Source organism: Galleria mellonella, unplaced genomic scaffold (genome assembly GCF_026898425.1).
Source record: "Galleria mellonella isolate WM207_F2 unplaced genomic scaffold, CSIRO_AGI_GalMel_v1 utg377, whole genome shotgun sequence".
In the NCBI taxonomy this organism is placed as follows: Eukaryota; Metazoa; Arthropoda; class Insecta; order Lepidoptera; family Pyralidae; genus Galleria; species Galleria mellonella.
Genome location: NW_026442089.1, coordinates 1,107,698 through 1,126,518, shown reverse-complemented (window position 1 = coordinate 1,126,518; position 18,821 = coordinate 1,107,698). Strand labels below are relative to the sequence as shown.

General features: G+C 37.0%; 1 protein-coding gene across 12 annotated transcripts in view; it reads right to left on the bottom strand.

The window, feature by feature from the left end:
* LOC113521059 (muscle calcium channel subunit alpha-1) overlaps positions 1-18,821 on the bottom strand; it is a 91,698-nt gene continuing 72,877 nt past the window's right edge. For 2 of the 12 annotated variants that reach the window (XM_052897610.1, XM_052897612.1), the window contains exons 23-47: positions 18,422-18,509; positions 16,959-17,066; positions 16,318-16,370; positions 16,092-16,229; positions 15,612-15,726; positions 14,797-14,927; positions 13,832-14,057; positions 13,216-13,314; positions 12,886-12,918; positions 11,832-12,017; positions 11,366-11,468; positions 10,194-10,351; positions 9,819-9,916; positions 9,638-9,726; positions 8,901-9,041; positions 8,216-8,381; positions 6,762-6,930; positions 6,225-6,324; positions 6,036-6,111; positions 5,865-5,948; positions 4,997-5,472; positions 3,644-3,747; positions 2,861-2,967; positions 2,657-2,723; positions 1-1,499 (exon numbers count right to left, since the gene is read on the bottom strand). In XM_052897610.1, coding sequence (XP_052753570.1) covers positions 1,293-1,499; positions 2,657-2,723; positions 2,861-2,967; positions 3,644-3,747; positions 4,997-5,472; positions 5,865-5,948; positions 6,036-6,111; positions 6,225-6,324; positions 6,762-6,930; positions 8,216-8,381; positions 8,901-9,041; positions 9,638-9,726; positions 9,819-9,916; positions 10,194-10,351; positions 11,366-11,468; positions 11,832-12,017; positions 12,886-12,918; positions 13,216-13,314; positions 13,832-14,057; positions 14,797-14,927; positions 15,612-15,726; positions 16,092-16,229; positions 16,318-16,370; positions 16,959-17,066; positions 18,422-18,509 — 3,322 coding nt within the window. In that variant the 3' untranslated portion in view covers positions 1-1,292. Of the gene's footprint in view, positions 1,500-2,656; positions 2,724-2,860; positions 2,968-3,643; positions 3,748-4,996; positions 5,473-5,672; positions 5,711-5,864; positions 5,949-6,035; positions 6,112-6,224; positions 6,325-6,761; positions 6,931-8,215; positions 8,382-8,900; positions 9,042-9,637; positions 9,727-9,818; positions 9,917-10,193; positions 10,352-11,365; positions 11,469-11,831; positions 12,018-12,885; positions 12,919-13,215; positions 13,315-13,831; positions 14,058-14,796; positions 14,928-15,611; positions 15,727-16,091; positions 16,230-16,317; positions 16,371-16,958; positions 17,067-18,162; positions 18,271-18,421; positions 18,510-18,821 lie in introns of those variants that run through there. The other 10 variants (XM_052897613.1, XM_052897614.1, XM_052897620.1 and 7 more) reach the window with 9 other exon arrangements.

Here is an 18,821-nt window from a genome sequence, read left to right as displayed (position 1 = left end):
AAAATAAAAAAAAAATCACTGAATTGATTTTAATAAAATTTCTACGAGAACAATCTATAAGTATATTCTTATAGATGAAAAAAAAAGTAGAATTTTTCAAATACATTTAAAACTGACAAAATTAAGAAGTAACAAAAGTAAAAAAAAAAAAAAAAAAAAAATTGAGAAACTCTTTCTTATTTTGAAGTCGGTTAAAAATAGAGGCTATGAAATGTACTCGTATATAAAGGCTCTTAATGTTTACACACTGTACGTATTAGTCCCATAATTTACTTGAAAATCTCCTTATGTTAATGTGTCGGCGAAATGAGTGCGCGCTGTGTGCTGCGAGTACGTAGTACACGTAGTGCCTGATGATGCATTCTACAATAATTAGTAAAGTTACATATGTCTATTGGAGGGCTACACACAATCAGTACGATAGGTCTTCCTATCTGGTATTGTCATGGCGTCGCGATGCTGGAAAGTGTGGTCCACGTACACCTACACGTATGTATGTACGGGTACCTGCACCTATGGTATCTCCTGTGACTACTCGTATTATAATTTAACTTTGACAAATTGCACATTTACAATTTGATAGAAAAACTATGACGGTTATAAAATTGGATGTGTTGAAAATAATTCAAATAAATTGTAATTACGTAGTAGTAATGTGAACTGTGTAAACTTATTGTGACGGGATGCCCACTTGTAATGAGTGGGAAAACTTTTCACAATATACAATAGCAAGTTGTATGAGTATGCTTTAATGAAAGTAATCGATATCGGTCCCCCGTACAGGTATTTATTATATACATATATGCGGAGATAGGGCCAGCTAAAGCTAGAATGACTCACGCAACCACATGTTACTTATTATTAGAATTACCTCTAAATATTATTGTTTTCGAGATAAATACTTTCTCTCTCAGAATTCGAAAAATTACATTAAATTATAAAGAGCCAAAATTATCGAAGTTTCACATGAAAACTCCGCATGAGATCCAAACAGAGCTCCGAGTCGTTTACGCGTGAAATATACGTTATGTAATTACAGTTCAGTTGATACATCACGTAACTTAATTTAATTGGGATTTAATTAATAAATTCTCTTACTCATGTATAAATCTCACTGTACCGTGAACGACGGCTAGTAGTAATTACTTAAGTGGCTAATGTTGTTCCTGGTCGAGTAGATCGTATCGATACGCCGAGCGTCACCGGGCCAGCCCACGAGCACACCAGCTCAGTGTGCGACGTGTCACACGATCAAATATTGCATCCACTGTGTGAACTGTGAACGCGAGCGTCTACACGAGCACAGGCTTCCGTTTCCGCGTCGGCTTGTCGGCGTGGTGTCGGTGGCGGTGGCGGTGGCGATGGCGGTGGCGGTGGCCCTCTGGTTCTGCTGCTGCTATAACCGCTTGTAAGGCGGCGGGGGCATCGTCGCGGGCTGGTGGAACGGGTGGTATTGCCGCCCTACCACTATCTCGCCCTACAACACCACAAACGTTACACTATACATACATTATACACTGCACGGACATACTGTCTCACTGTAGGTCATGCCACCATCGAGTGGCATGGGTCCAACATGCGACTCGAACGACCTGCGAGCGACCTGTGCAGGTCCCGACTTCAGTCATGTATTCCTCGCTAGATGCTGGAATAAAACCACTAGGTACATAGAGAATGTGAATCAAGTTGAATATTCCTTTAATAACACTAATATCTAGAATAATTATTAAGTTAATTATATGATTTATTTTTATTTTATCAGCCGACTTTATAAAGAAGGAAGTTTTCTATTTGGTTGTATTTTTTTATGTTTGTTACCTTATAACTCTGTCAGTTATAAACCGATTTGGAAAGTTCTTTTTTATTTGAAAGTATATACTTACAGGCTGGTCCCATTGAAATTTTATCAAAATCGGTTCAGTACTTTAGTTGTTAGATCAAAATAACTGGATATCTCACAATTAAAGTCGGGTTTTTTTTTCGTAGGACACAATCTTTTATTATGAGTGTTACTATAACTGTCGCGTGGTCTATGTTACACGTTATTCTACATATATAATAAATATTATGTGATATAACATCTATGTTGTAATAACAAACAAGCTGACAGCTCTCCTGACCAAATGTGATAATGCATAACGTCATGCATTGCTCCTGAGGAGTAAGATGCTATAGCTTTGCATCCAGTAATTTCATTGTCATAAAGTTTCAACTCTTTAAAATTGGCACACAGGAAGACAAAAAAAGCCACACCTGGGGATGTGATTAAGGGCGATTAAAAGTATAAAAATATGAGTGACAAAAAAAAGCATTTCCCGCATTAGACGCCACATGCTAGGATTTCTGTCCAATAGGTACAAAATAAAGCTTTTTGGCAGTAAAACAAATAGAAGGGCTAGAGGTATATATGAAGATGATTATATATAGTTTATGGGTAAATATGAGTTTTTAGGAAATTATATCAATTGAAACGGTTAAATATTGAGCCATGAACTGGTAAAGCCGCCAAAGTTTCTTTTAGTTTATGATAAAACACATTCTGAATTTACTTAAGTGTGTTAAATTCTAGCAGTGTATTATAGTGTGAAAACTGCACAGTTGATGTGTGTACCTATAACTTTGTTACCGTCAGCGGCATGTTCTATCAAATACTTACAACTTGCGTTTGTTGGTTTTGAGCTTGTTTGATATTCTTCTCTTGTACCATCAACTGATGCGCCGCCCTGCAACAACCAACAAGAGTACACTCAGTGAATCTCTTACAGCTATCCACAACAAGTGTGTGCAGTTACAGTGCCTAAACACCTCTTGATGGAGCGTGTCCGGGTACTCAAATATTAACTGTCATGATATAACTCACCTATCCATTTGTTCTTGGGTCATTTCAAGCGCCTCCTGCATCTCCCGGGAAGTGTTCTTAACGAACTCCGGGTCGCAGTACGCCCCCAAGCCTTGCTCGGCCAGTACCTACAACAGTATAAGCTCATTTAACATGATACCACTTCATTCATGTCATCATCATCATGATTTCAGCCATCATCTGTCCACTGCTGGACATAGGCCCCCTCCATAGGCTGCATAAAAAACAGTCCTGAGCCACCTGCATCCACTGACTACCTGCAAAGTATTTCAGGTCGTCACTCTATCTAATGGAGGGGGGGGGGGAGTCGTCCTACAATGTGTTTACCCGTACTTCATTCATCTGAATTAATTTGGCACGCACATAAATAAGGTATTATAATAATAATAAAATTAATTATTATTTATTTTTGCATAATAATGAGAATTTATGAGTTTTGTCAACAACGGACCTAATGTAGCTGTGATAATGCTACGAGAAAATAATGACAATTATATAAATAAATACTTATTCATAGTATCTAGTAACTACTAACATATTATTATATATATTAGTAGTGATGTACCCTCGATAGGTGCGGCACCAATCATAAGCTAAATATAAAGTTCAATACAAATAAATTATCACAAATGCATAAAATATTTCTATGAATTTGTGATTCAAAATCAAACATAACAAAGGTCTTTAGTTGCAGGAGTAGCACCGCAAGAACAGTTCCTCATCGCTGGCTACTGATATGTTTGGCGTTAGGTAGTGCATGGCAGTAGAGTGCAAGCGTCGTACCCTGGTGACGAGGCTCTCCGCGGAGCCTACCACGGGTAGCGAGGAGCTGTTGCCGCGCGGGCTGCCCGGCAGCGAGACCACGCTGCGGGTCGAGCTATCGCCGCCTGCAACGCGTGCCCATACACTTGCTTGTTTGTTATCATACATTGCACATTTTACATGCTATCGTCAAAAGTCACAGCCGGCCGAAAGTTATTTAGTTTCCAAAAAAAAAAAAGAAGTTAAGAGATTTGACTGTGACATATAAAATTATTGAGTTTGCATCACTCCACTATACCTAGGTACGAGTACTGTTAAATACAAATTATTAAAATAAAAGTTACCCGACTTGATTTTAAATAGTTTTGCTAATCTATTTAAAGCTGCTACGATATGTAATATTTTAAAAAGCTTATATGATTATAAATTATAAAAGCAATCACTTCTTAAAAAATTTTTGGAATTTCTTATATCTAATAAAGAAAAAAATATAGTTCTCGTGATTTTTTTTTAATTTTCGTGCAAGTTTTAAAAAAAAATTATTTCAAATTAAATAAATGCCCAAAATCTTTCTCTATATAAGCCACTAAATCCTATACTAATGCAAGTCTAGAACTTCTCAATGCGTGTTAAAATTCATGCTATTATTCGATTAGTCGTACAGTGGTCTGTGGTAGCACTGGGCTTTATTAGTTGCAAGTTAGTTTCGCTATAACATGATAAACGTGAATTGAAGCTATATTTAAATAAAATATAGTTAAGTGCACAATTGCGTGTAGTCGTGTCAATACTCTGTATTCGTGTAAAATATTGCATGGAATAGCAGAAGCGATGTGTGAACGTGACAACGTGTGTCCGACTCGTACCGTCCGTCGGCCGCTGCCCTGTGAACGTGTTCCCTGCAAAGTCCGTTACATTACTAGTGATAGGCGGTCGTTTCTCACTACTTCGCAGCTTCCTTCCTTACAGTTTGGAAAATGGGAAATATGCCCGTGAATCGTAATTTAGGATTGAACAAACTATTTTATGGGATCCGACACGATCAGCTGCACTTATCAATTTTATAAAATCGATAATTGCAATTGATCGTTTACTTAATCGATCGAAGCCATCGAGGAACGTAAGTATGGCTTTAAAAGCGCTCGATAACGATTTTAATCGTTATCGAGCATACCGATGTATCGCATAAAATCTCTTGGGTCGCTTGTACTGCGAATCGACGTATAGATTGGAAATTGTATCAGTCGCGCTTCAAGTACAATTGTAACGTCAATAATCGTAATGGATCGCTCGGAAACCGTTTAGGACGCGGAGGGCGCGGAGGGCGCGGAGGGCGCGGAGGAGGCGGAAGGAAGCCGGAAGGGCGGCGCGGACCTGGCTCGAGCGGGCGTTCTACAAGCCGGGCGGCGGGCGCATGCGACGCCGCCGCCCCCGACGAGGCGCTGCGCACCATCCGACCTGAGCCCGGCGGCCGCGCGGCCCGCAGGCTGCGCCGCTCGCCGCCGCCCGCGCGCCGCGCGTGCGAGAACGCGAACGGCAGCCGCGCGGCCGCGTTGTAGCCGTACAGCGTCATGGTGCGCGCCTCGGTGGTGGGCGTGCACGCGTGCGCCAGCAGCGGCGAGATCTTGGGCTGGATGGCGTCGGCGGCGCCGGGCGACGGGCTCTTGTCCTCGGGCGACGCCTTGCGCGGCACGGCCAGCTTCTCGCGCGACGCCGCCGCCTCCTCGGGGTGCACGCGCTGCTTGCTCGCGGCCGCGCGCCCCGCCTCGCTCGGCGTCGTCAGGTAGTTGACGCAGCCGAACGCGAGCCCTATCTGCCCGAGCATCTCCGGGTAGTTCGACTTCTGGTTGCTGTTAGCGGGATACGTTACCGAGATCCACACGTGAGCGGTGAAATAGAACACGGTGTCAGTGTCAGTAGAAGTAGAACGAGTTAGAGATGCGCATGTAGGTTAGTCTACAGTTAGTAACGGGTGCTGGGGTCGCCGAGTTAGTTAGAAAACTACAGACTGTCTAAATTGTAAATTCACTACAAAACCACACTGGACTACCTTCGTAAATAGCGTTCTTTAGATCGTTTGTGGTTTTTCTGTAATATAATAAGCATATTGTATATACATATACAAAATATCTAGGATATTACAAAGTTAACCGACTTTCTGATTATTCGGTTACTTCACTGAGTACTTAGAGTGCGACATTAGTTACTGTGAATAAAGTTGTAAAGATTCAGTTGTACTCACTCGAGAACCTGATATATTTTTTCCGATTCACCGTTGAATATGAGTGGTCTCAGTGGAATTTGTTCCTTCGGTTGACCGTTTGCTCTACAATAAGAAGTTTTTGTTTTATTTGTTAAATATGTAAGGTTCGTGTATAAGATATTATATTAACTATTATTATAAACAACTCACAAATTTGGTGCTAAAGGTATTGGCCCCACTCCGTACTCACGCTGCATCATTGAACTCAAATGATTACCGACTCCATCTGAAAGGAACACGTTTGCGTGTACAGGACATAGGATACACTTGTAGTCAGGTGGCACTGCATACTATACGTATGAAGCGCACTGTCAGTGAGTGTGTGGCTACGACGGTTACCTCCCGGTGCGTCTCCGTGCTTGCGATGCTTATTGAAGTGCCTGTTGGGGCCGTGCCTTCGTATACTTGACCAAACGCCTCCAAACAGCGAGTGATTTCTCTGTTTGAACAAATTGTATTATGATAGTTTTTATCTCATAAAAAAATATATTTCGATGTTTTAAAGTCTTATTGTAATTATTTGCAACAATAAAACACTAAACCGTAACTTTGTATAACGAATAAATGTTGTGTTTATTTTAAATAATTACTGAATATGTACTCGTATTTTTATTAAAAAGACAGTTTTGCATACTCTGTGAGCCGTCTTGTTGTTACCATCTAGAAATACGTGAACTCTATTTAAAAATACAGGGAAAGTAAATTTAATCTTATTTTAAACTTTCACGTTTGTTACAGATATTTTTCAATATCTGTAGGGAAAAAAAATCACAGTAAGTTAAGATGAATGCGTGCAAGAGAAGTGATAATGCCAACTGTTATTACTGAAAGATGAAATCAATTGTTGAAATGAGAGTCAATATGTATTATTGTTACCCTGTGCATTGGCACGTCGCACTCAGTCGATATATCGTCTAAGTTCCCGGATATAGCCCTCTTCAGCTCTGGGCCCGCTTCATGTAACGTTCGCAGTCCCGCCTGCAGCGTCATCTGGTGGGTCTGTTCGTCATTCTGCCGCATTTCTTGCTCTTTTCGCTTTTTGAACCTTAAGTTCCAGATAATCCAATATAAAATCTATTGACATATATATTTGAACCAGTTATTCAAATATTGTGAACTATAATTGTAGTGCAACTATTATAAATCTACGTAATATATCTAAGATATGAATGTAATTCGAAATTCTATAACAGAAGCGCATTTATTATTAAAAATATTGCTTGTATAGTGTCTAAGAAATTAATTTTCAGTTGCAACATACGTGTCATTCGATCGTAAACTACTTCCAATCATTTAAAATGTAAAGCTATTAAAACAATCCTAATTATTATGGAAATTGATTTAATTCTAGTTATATAGTATATAATCGGTTTTATTAAAATTTTACTTGTTCGCTTTAAATTGAACTAATTCTAAAAATATTTCGAGGCAAAAATGTAAAAAAAAACACAATATTAGAAATGTCACAAAGGAAAAAAACTGCTTGTAATAGGAAACAATAAATATATTTTGAGATTAAAATCCAAAACTTTGCATGCTTACTGTAAGCAAATTCAAATGTGAAAGGGTAAAACTTCGTCAAACGCACTAGGTATTACAACACAGAGAGTATAGTTGATTTAGTGTTTCGACAGGGAGGGCCATGCAGGGCGACACGGTTCAACAGCATCCGTCATATACAACTCCGAGACGTGGCTGTAAATACTTCACTATATGTCCACCAAGTTCTATACTTTATAGGGCCACGGTAGCAATTATGAACAGTACTATATAGAGGGTACATTCTGATTCCTAAACAACATACGTCTCCTTGCGTTACTTACGCGTGATTCCTATGAAACAAAAATAAATGTGTCAGTGGGAACCGAACTTGAGAGAGAAACAATTAACGAGACACAAAACAGGAGGGCCAAATGATGATGTCATGTACTGACTTCTAAATAAATATCATTTGTATTCTGTAACATGTAGTCCATTTAAATTAGTACAACTCAAAAAAAGGTATATTTTAAAAATGAAATGGAAGTCTTAATATTTTGTTTTGGTGTCATAATTAAGAAAAATTTAAGATTTTTCTAGATACGAGTATGTCCTGATAAAATATATACATGTATATTTTTAACTTCTTGTAGTAGTTTGTTGTCAACAACGATTTGTTGAGGTCACGTTACAGCCAATCTTACAAAACATCCAATCAGAGAACGTTTTCAAAATATAAATTTTGAAATATAAAAAGAAGCTTCGATAAAGTAAACATTATGCAAAATACTGATAAAAAGTAGCAACATTTAATAAAAATAATGGAATAATAAATGAAGACAAGATGATACCTTCTGAAGTAGTCCTGTATGAGGAAGGTGGCGTAGAACTTGCCGACGGTGATCTCGTTGGGGTCGCCCGGGGGTGGGACTACCTGGTCCAGCAGCTTGGGTGAGGTGCGCTTCCAAATCTTCTTTATAACTGCTCGCAGCTCTGTGTTGCAGTCGTCGATATTACCTGCGACGGGAGTGGGAATGCCCAATATTATCCCATTAATACTACAATACCAGTGTTATTAGTATTTATAATCTTGGTATGTGTTCGTCGAAAAAGTTTATGCAAAATATACAAGTTGCTAGAATAAAAAGGTTCATGTGTTGACACTCAACGTTGTGTTACATATAATTTGTTTGTTTTATATATCAATAAAAAGTTACGACAGGATTATTATAATAAATGAGACAATTTCCTATGATTTCAATGAAGTAGAGGACATTGATATTGTGAGAAATGTACTTAAATTCTTCCACATATTGAATAGAATAGGAGAGGTTTCGAAGATTTCTTCGATTCGTTTATTAACTGACTTTAAAAGAGATTTTCTTTTTTATATTTTACGCAATTTCTGTCATGTTTCTATTTTAATAGAAAGGATAAAAATACGACGTTAATTTTGTCAAGATTGTAATTCATTTTCAACACGTATTATGTTGTATATACACAATTGTTCTAATGAGATATGTAAGCGCAGCGTACCCTCTGTCTTGATCTTGAGCGAGGTGCGGACGACGGCGAACAGCGTGGCGTTGAAGAGCACGGTGCCGTCCGAGTTGAGCGGCATATTCATGGACACGAGCCTCTTGCACGCCACGCGGTGCGGGCACAGCTTGCCGAAACCTAGCGTAAAAGTATATTCAGCACTTTCTTACCAAACCAAATTAAAAAAAATATATAAAAAAAATACAATATGTAGGATCAGGTGCTCTAAGATGAAAGAGCATTCAGCCAAAGTGTGTTACGTACTCGTATTTAGAGCCTACTGAAAATCAATGTCGTAGCTTCAGATATGAAACTGCGACATATGCTAAGTTAAGTTCTTTGCACAAACACTGCTATAAATTGTGCGCTAATTCCTAAGGTTTGAAATTTCTAATCTTTACTATATACATTTTGATTGTATACAACAATAAATTATGAAAAAAAAAACTTTTGATTTTTGGCCACAACAGAATATCAGTGTTTTGCTCTTTTGAGGGCAAAGCAATAAAGTTGTAACCATTTTGTGTTACTGTGGCGCATTCACGAGAAATTGTGTAACCTCTTTTATGTACTTTCTTTTTGTTTTTTTTTTTTTTACATATATATTTTGTTTTATTTCTTTTTTTTTAAGTATGCATCAATATCTAATGTTATTTGTGTGCTGTAAGTGATGCAAATAAATTATATATCTATCTATTTAAAAAACAATGGTTAACAGATTTATTAGTACTTACCTAAAGGTGGACTAATTTTTCTTAGCAAAGTAACTACATCTAAATGTTTTATTCTACCCTTGGCGTCGGGATCGTATTCGCTCCATAACCTGCATACAGTAATCGTAACATTGCAACTTACAATCGCACACTCAATGGAATAGTTTGCTAAATAGAAGTCTAAGCGAATACTAGAGCTTACCTTATGAATTCATCTAAGTGGTGTGGTCCCAGTATTGACCAGTCTCTAGTTAAATAGTCGAAATTATCCATAATGACCGCGACAAACAAATTGATTATCTGAAAACAAACGAAATGCCCTTTTAAACGTAACGTAGAAATATTTCTATGTACACAAAATATGTAATTTCAATGTATTTTCTAGTATGTATTGTAACAACCTACATATAAGCAATTTACACTACTTTTAGCTATAAGCTCAAGAGCTTCGTAGGGATCATGACGCTTCGTAAACTGTAGTTATGAGAATGATTTATTACGACTCATTCAAGACATACGTTATGGTGGTCTACTTCCAATATTAAAAAAAAAAAAAACGTCAGAATGATTGTTATACCAGAAATGAGCAGAGAACGTAAAAAGAGATGAAGTAGGGGAAGGCGAGCACGCTGCCGCAGGAGCCGCCCGCCTCCTCGCCCTCCTCGTCGTAGTTGCGGTCGCACTTCACGTCCGGCTCCGGGGACACACCCATCATTATGTCCTGCCACGCTTCACCTGCACCACAGTTTTACGTATATAATCGATACAGTTGGGTGCTGACCGTACTCATGAGGTGGGTGCTGCGGTCCGTTCCCGCAAACACGCTTCGTTTTCAAGTGTACAGAAAGTTCACTACCTTTACCCTGTTCTATATAGACTCTCGTCTGCTCTACACCAGAGGGAGACTTTGTACAAAAGTCGATTGCTTGGGCACCTCTGTCCCATTCGTGTTTCAACCGTGAAGCAGTTGTGTTTACATGGCTGTGTTTCGGTCTGAAGGGTGGGATATGGCGTGAATTTACTGGGTACAGAGGAATAACACCTGAGTCCTCAGGAATGGTAACGCATGGGGGGTATCATGGGCGAAACAGTATACTCTGTTATGTCCATGGTACTGCTCATGTCTATAGGCGACGGTTACCACTTTCCATCAGGTGGGCCGTCAGCTTGTTTGCCATTCTAAGTTGTATTAAAAAAAAAACAATATCAAACGTACAACTGCACTGCAAGCAACTGTATGGATGATAATGAGCCAGTTCTAAAACGCTACTTCATTAAACGCACACTTCATCAAACATTGTCATACTTTTATTGCTACTTTACGGATGACGTTATTTAACAAAACATTCGTTGCGTCTCTAATTGAGAAACTTTTGATCTACAGTTGAGGTGACATTCATAATGATCGTATCAGCCCTAAACTGTCCACTGCTGAACATAAGCCTTCTCCATTAGGGAAGTTTTGCCAGTAGTTGCCACGCTTGGCAGGTGAGTCGGCAACTGCAGTTAAGCATTGGTGATATTTTAAGAGGGACGCTGCTACTCATCCCTTTACCATTAAGCTTCCATAGTCGCCTCTTACGACACCCACAGGAAAGGAAGAGGTGGCTTATTCTATGCCGGGACCACACGGCCCGTTTGTTTTGCTTTTTATTGCTTAGTAATAATAGAGTAGTTATATATATTATTATTTTTACTCAGTCATTGATATACTTGTAGCAAGTTTCATTGGCACAGTGTTCCCGTTACCTGTTGCCGAGCGAAACAACACGAGTATCGCCTGAGGGAACGTCTGGAAGTGGTTGTTCCTCGTTATGTGCGTGTCGTCGTCTATCGCTATCTTGCCGAACACCTGCGGCCGGACAACAACAATACATTCGTGATGATGCGTAACGGTTATTGTTAGGAAAACTTCAAGTACAATGGATATCACTTATTTTGATATTTATTTGTTATTATGATACTTATATGTGTCTATCACACCACAGCCACAGATCTATCACAACAGTTACCATATTAAGTTACAAAAAATAACAACTTCAATTTTAACCAAATAATTGTGACCATGAACGCAATTCTTTTTAAAGTCGTTTGAAATTACACTATAGATAAACAATAAGAAGAAACTGAACATAAGCTGTAGTTGATATGGCTTAGAACTCGACAATTTATTCAATAGAAACGTAAGTTCAGAGTAATAAATCTAGTATGGTACCTGCATGCCTACAACAGCGTAGATGAAGAAAAGCATCAGGATGAGCAGTGCGACGTAAGGCAGCGCCTGGAATGACTTAATGAAGGTCCAAAGCAGGGTCCTTATGCCTTCCCCCCTGGACAGCAGCTTCACCAACCGCATCACGCGGAACAGTCGGAAGAAGTTAATCGACGGGATTGAGCTTTCCTGCAAACGTTCGTTTTATGTTAGCAAAGTACTTGCATACTCTTATTTCTACAATAGAATTCGTATTTATAATAATTTTTATAAATTGAAATTATTTAGAAATTTGAATAAATCAGAGTCTAAATAATTATCATTTGAATGAATCGCTTCTCGTAGATTATAATTTAAAGTTTGTTATTAATCATACAAAAATCTTCTTATTGTTTTAACTTTGTTGAATGTTAATTATTAATATCTAGAGAGAGTTTTAGTGTTGAATTTCATGTCATATTTTAATGAAACTTTACACGATAATATAATGTCGTGTCCGAGGTAGTTGTCTATCTACAGATAGCGTAAAGTAGAGAAAGAAAAACAAGTAGGTAGACCCTGGCTACTGCCAGCTTATTAACTGGAACTAAAAAATACGTAGAGAAAGAAATATAATAAATACACAATTTACTAATCACAGTCTAAATTCATAAACCTTAATAAATGTCGACAATTAGAATTTCTAGAGTTTCAAAGTAATAATATTGTCCTACATTACATTGATGATTTTTACAGATTGCAGATTTAGGTGCGCAATGTTTAATGGGTGCAATGTGCCTTATAAGTTTCGGCTTCCGGCTAAGTTTTATTATAATTTGCACTATTGCATGGTGTTACTGTCCCATAAAGATGCCTATTATATATACATCAAAAGCTAAGGTATTAATAACATTATTAGAAATATAAAATACAACAAAGAAAGCCGCCAGAATCCTGCTAATTAGGTATTTTTTTAAAATTATAATATATACTTTAATGCGTTTCAATTATGAAGCGAAGTATTATGTTTTGTGGGTATTCTATGTTTTGTATATGTAGCGTGAAAGCTCAGACTTACCTTGACGACATGCGCTCTTGGCATTCCACTGCCCTGAAATCAGCATTAGGTCCTTCAAATGAAATTGTATCTAGAAACAGATCTAAAGTGAGATAGCTTTAGCATTTGCTGTTATTACAACATCAATTTTGTCCATGCCCGGGACAGTAACTAGTCTGTTATCATGACGAAATAGCCAAACTACGAACGCATCACAATCATCTATAAAAAGTTAGAGTGCTTCAGTCGTGTTCGAAGCTTGGCTGTTCCCAAATGAGACAGTATCCAAGTGAAGGTGTGTCTCTAACCTGTGTGTTGTATACAAGTGCACCTTATTGTTGGTTACCTTACCTGGTTCTTAAGTTCGTTTACTTGCGACACCACGATGTCTATGATGCTCCCCAACACGATGATGAAGTCGAACGTGTTCCACGCGTCCCCGAAATAATTCTGAACAAGACATTTACTATTATTGAACTACATATGTCTAATAAGAGAAAGTAATACGTAGTAAAATTTTTATTACTTAATTAAATTTAAGAAAGATCAAGCTCTCTTTGAACTAATACATAACTTTACACTGTACAAACAAGATAATCCTTATAGATTTTGTATCTTCAATTTTTATTGTAATATTGGATTGAATTATGTAAATTTTTTTCGAGAATGCTCTATTAGTATCGGGATCCTTACTCGTGAGGTTATATTACAAAAATTACATTAATTTGCTTAAAAAAATGTTTTTTAGAATTTTTTGCATACCTATTAAAACTAGTATTCTAGATGAGTAAATATGTAGTCGACATATGTATGTATAGGGATTACAAACACATGAGCATGTTTTTTTTTTTTTATTTAGAAACTAAGGTACAGATGTAATACATACATATGTAAATAAAACGTGCTCGTGTGTGCTGCACGCTATGCAGAACACTAGCCTAAGCGAGGTCATTCTTTATCAGCTCACCTTAAACCTAAATGCAGCCAGTTTAAATATAAATTCCAGTGCGAAAATGGCTGTGAATATCATGTTGAGCATATCTAAGGCCTTGCTGTACTCGGCGGGCTGGTTGTGGTACTTCATGGCGAGGGTGATCGTGTTGATCATGATGAGCACGAAGATGGCGTACTCGAACGGCTGCGAGGTCACGAACCACCACACCTTGTATTGGATGCGGTGTTTCGGTATATACCTGCGCAAACAATAATTCCCCTTTAAATAACGCAAATACAAAATATGATTACGTGAAGTTTTCACAAGTTGTTGCAACGTAAATAAATATTTGCAAAGTAGTATGTAGGGTATTGGTGTTGTTACAGTTTAAAATTTTAGAAAAATAGATTCCTACATTTGATTTTTTAGTGAGACTTTTTATACCATTGAGGTGGGAATCAAGCATATGGTCCACCTGATGGTGAGTGGTTACCGTAGCCTATGAACGCTTGCAATACCAGAGGTAATACGCGCGCGTTGCCGGCCCTGAAGAAACTTCTTTACCCCCCTTTTGAAGAATCCCATGCTGTGGTTTCTTGGGAAAACCTTGGTAGGGAGCTCATTCCATAACCTGAGTGTTTGTCTCTGAAACCGCATTGTACGCGACCATTTAGGCTGTAGGATAGTGAGTTTTAAAATATCAAACAAGCCAGCGGCCTAGTTGATAGAAAATGATGTCTGTCGCACTATAGTGTAGTGTAGATATTAATATATAAACACATATATAAATCACAGAATACTCTGAGCACTATGGTGTTATGTCTCCGGATCCTGTAATATGACTGCCCTTCATACCGAAACACAACCTTGCTATTAGATATACTACAATCATTTCACAGATTTAATTATCTACTTTTAACGCAATTTTAGTATATTTTCTTGTTCCTTTTTATACTCTGTACTCGTGTAATGTTGCTGTCAGCGATACTAATGATTACCTTCTGATCGGTTTCGCTTTCAACGCAAATTCTATACAATTCCTTTGGTTTTTGTCTAATTCACAATTCTTGTACTCTTGCTCGCCCTCGTTTTGGAATGTCACTATGACGAAACCGACGAATATATTTACCTAAAACATGTTTATAATGAACCAACCAACTAGAAACAATAAATTAGTAGAAACACGTTCAGTTTAATATTCTTAATAAAATGTAGTCAATCATCTTCATTATAATAAAAAATATATTATTAAAGTCCCACTGCTGGACCCATATTCCCCTAAAACACAATATTAACTTAATGAGTATCATAACTATGCTGATCAGGTGGCGGTCTCATGAATGAGTTATATTTTGACTTATTCTTCTCTTGGACTAACGTACTTGATTTTTTTTATACAGTTCTGAATGGCGAACAAGCTGACGGTCTCTCTTATGAAAAGTGGTAATCTCTATCAATATTATAAATAAATGAAATAAATGCGAAAACGAGTTTGTTAGTCTTACGACTTAACCAATCATCATGAAATTTAGTATACGCATAGGGTGAAGAAGAATATAGGATACTTTTAAGCCAGTAAGTAAACATATGCTGGTCACACGTACCAAGTCGCGGGTTAAAGCTGGATTGAAATAGTTTTAGTATCATAACCCTTAAATTCAAAACCCAGCCATATAAAAGCGTAGCTTCATAGTCGCAGAAACTTCAGTGGATTAACGGCAGATTTTGTGCAATTTTCTTTCGGAAAATATTCTAGTTTAATAATGATAATAAATAATATCTCTTAAACTTAAGTGTAAAAAAGAAGACGTACCATAAAGAAGGCAATAATAATAATATAAATAATGTAATAGGCTGCAACAATTGGACGGAAGTTAGTGATAGGACCGCGGTCCTCTGCATTCGAATCTATAGACACATACAACAACCTGAAACAGATATACGTTTTACGTTTAAAGATGTTCCTGAAAGTAAAAATGGTTTTATCCACAAATCAAATTCACCATCAAATTATTGAGTGCGTTCACAAAACAGACGATTCGACTTCATTATTTCGCTCTTATGCTTGGTGAATAATTTTGACTTTTATTTCTTATGACCATTTAAACATATTATTAAATACAAAGAACTAGTTTCAATTATTTGAAAACTTGTTAATTGCGATTACATAAAGTTTTATACAATAAAAATAAATTAGTGTATTTGACATGTCGGTTAAAATAGATTTTTGTGACTCAGGTATTAGGTTATCAGGTGAATGTACTTCGTAATAAGACCAACATCATCCACTCACCCTGGCCATCCTTCAAACGTAGACACCGTAAAAAGAGTGAGCATTCCCTTCATGACGTTGTCAAAGTGGAAGTCATATCTCTTCCACTCTCTATCTTTTACCACGTAATTACGATTCTCAAATACTAAATAAGTCCCTCTGCAATTATAACGAGTATATCGTAAAGCTACACAAAGTATTTTACTCATGAATAAGTTACACATTAAAAGTTTTAAAATTTACTTACTGACATTCTTCTTTTGTCATTTTCGAAATATCATTACAACTAAAAAATTTACCCTGAAAAAAATTGTATCTCTTGATTATTGTAAGAATATTATTGATGTAAACTGTTAGATGAAAATTAACAAACATGCAACATTTACGCAATGCGAGCAGACGATGAAAACTAAATGTGGTACGATAAATACAAAGTGTCACATCAAAGATCTTCGTGTTATGAACTCATTTCTCATGATGGAAGTTTTCATAACAAGCCTTGCACAGAGACTAAAATGCAGCTCTTCACTTTATTAGAGGATTCCATAAAAATTAAACTTTGTAATAATGATACAACATTTTCGATCACAATATCGCATGCGGCATGTTTTAAGGCAGAAGTACGACAAATATAAATACATTGAAATTAATCGCATTATGTTAACAGCTACAAAATCATGCCAATAAAGACCTTCTAAAATCTTTAATAATAAATCCTATGGTTTCCTAGAGCTACAAACAATAAGCGTCGCTTATAGCATTGGATAATACTGATCAGATGGTTGAACCATAGCATATATTAATAAAACCGAGGCCCGCAAATACATAGAGCAGAGTGGCAGAGAAGGCTCGGCTAGAAGGTCTCGAGTTGCAACAACAGAAGCTCACCTTAAATAACTGTACACCGACGACAGCGAACATAAATTGTAATAAATAAGTAACTAGCATTATATTTCCTATTGTCTTAATCGCTACTATCACACATTTAACCACATACTGCGTTATGGAAGTGCGTTAGTCACGGGTGATACATTACCGGGCAAGGACAGTCCATGATTGTCCGGTGGCACGCAGCGGCGGAACATGAGGGGACAAGCAAACCATTTTAATCACATGGGACTAGTTTACATAGGACGCATTGGGGACAAGATCTACGTTATTAGTGACGTTTGGACAGGGCGAAGATAACCTGTTAGATAACCTAGTGAGAATGTTTAAGTAAACGCCAAGGTAGGGGGATGGTTATACGCATAGGTTTATTTAAGGTTTGCATGTTTACTACACCTTTGGGTTCAACGATCGAGTTAAACATTACATGCTTAACCTAATTTTAACAACATCTAATATAACTTTGGATTAGGAGTGTAACTAGAGGTAGTCTAAACGTAGTAAACCTACATCTACTTGTTTACGATGTATGACATGCCAACAGCGTTTAATGTCTAATGAACGGTGGACAATTACTATTATACAGTCTAACACTTATATATAGACTTTAATGAGATATTATTACAAACTGATGGCTAATTACAACAATCAACAACTGTTATATACGAGTATGGTGGCGACCTATCCTAGCGATGAGCATACTACATTTTTTGTTCAACACGAGTGCGGCTGAGTCGTGAGTGCTTAACTGACTAAAATATTGTTCGATAATAATGGCGAAGCTTTCTAAGTAAATAGTATTATATTATATAACGAAAGCTGAGCATATATAGAGATAAAGATTAGCACAAGTGTTAGTTAAGCTAAACGAATCATAATTGCGAAAGCTTACTTTAAAGACTTTTAAATATATAAATATATAAGGAATAATTTGCAAAATAAATCATGAGAAATGAGTGTAGAGGAGGAAGAAAATAAAATTATTTAGAAGAAGTAAAAAGAAATATAATTATGTATACCCAAAGGTGTAATTAGAACTTTCTGTAATAGATTTATATAGCTGTGATTTGAAAGAGATAGTTTTATAATCACTCCAAGTCGTGTTGTCACACGTGATAGGCCTCGTTGGCTCTCGGCCGAGTAATGTCAAGACTCAACAAGCTTTCGATAAATCTTAGTATGTATTGTAGAAAGCGCCCCCTACCTTGAACATTTGTACTCCCATGACAGCGAACATGAATTGCAGTAAGGACGTTACCAACAAAATGTTGCCGATCGTTTTGATTGCAACGATCACGCACTGAACAACGTGCTACAATCATGGAAAACAGTTGATGTTTTAAACATTAATAAAATAGTCGGCTCATTGAAATAAACCTGACCTATAATTTCATCAGAGAATATTACCTAATTTAATGTAAATAAATTTATTTCAAAGTCAAAAATACAGAAACTTTACGAACCTTAAGGCCCTTGGCCCTATTAATGGCCCTAAGAGGCCTCAGCACCCTGAATACTCGCAAAATTTTCACCACTGATATACTACCAGACCTGAAACAACCAGTTTCAATAGCAAATATTTAGTCAAATATATTGTAAATTTTGTAATGGATTTAAAAATAGTAGGATTCTGTGATTTCAGTGCATGTTATATATAATTATATATATATTCGCTAATTGCAAATCGATTTTGAAGACTCTTAACTGGTAAGTTTTATTTCCATATTGACCCCATCTCGTAATATTTTTGTCAATGTTAAAATTGGTATACTTTTTTAAATCTTTAATCAATTGAAGAAGTATTGCAGATAAAGAAACCTAAGATTAATTAGTAACGAGTAACAGACAATAGGTGGATCTGAG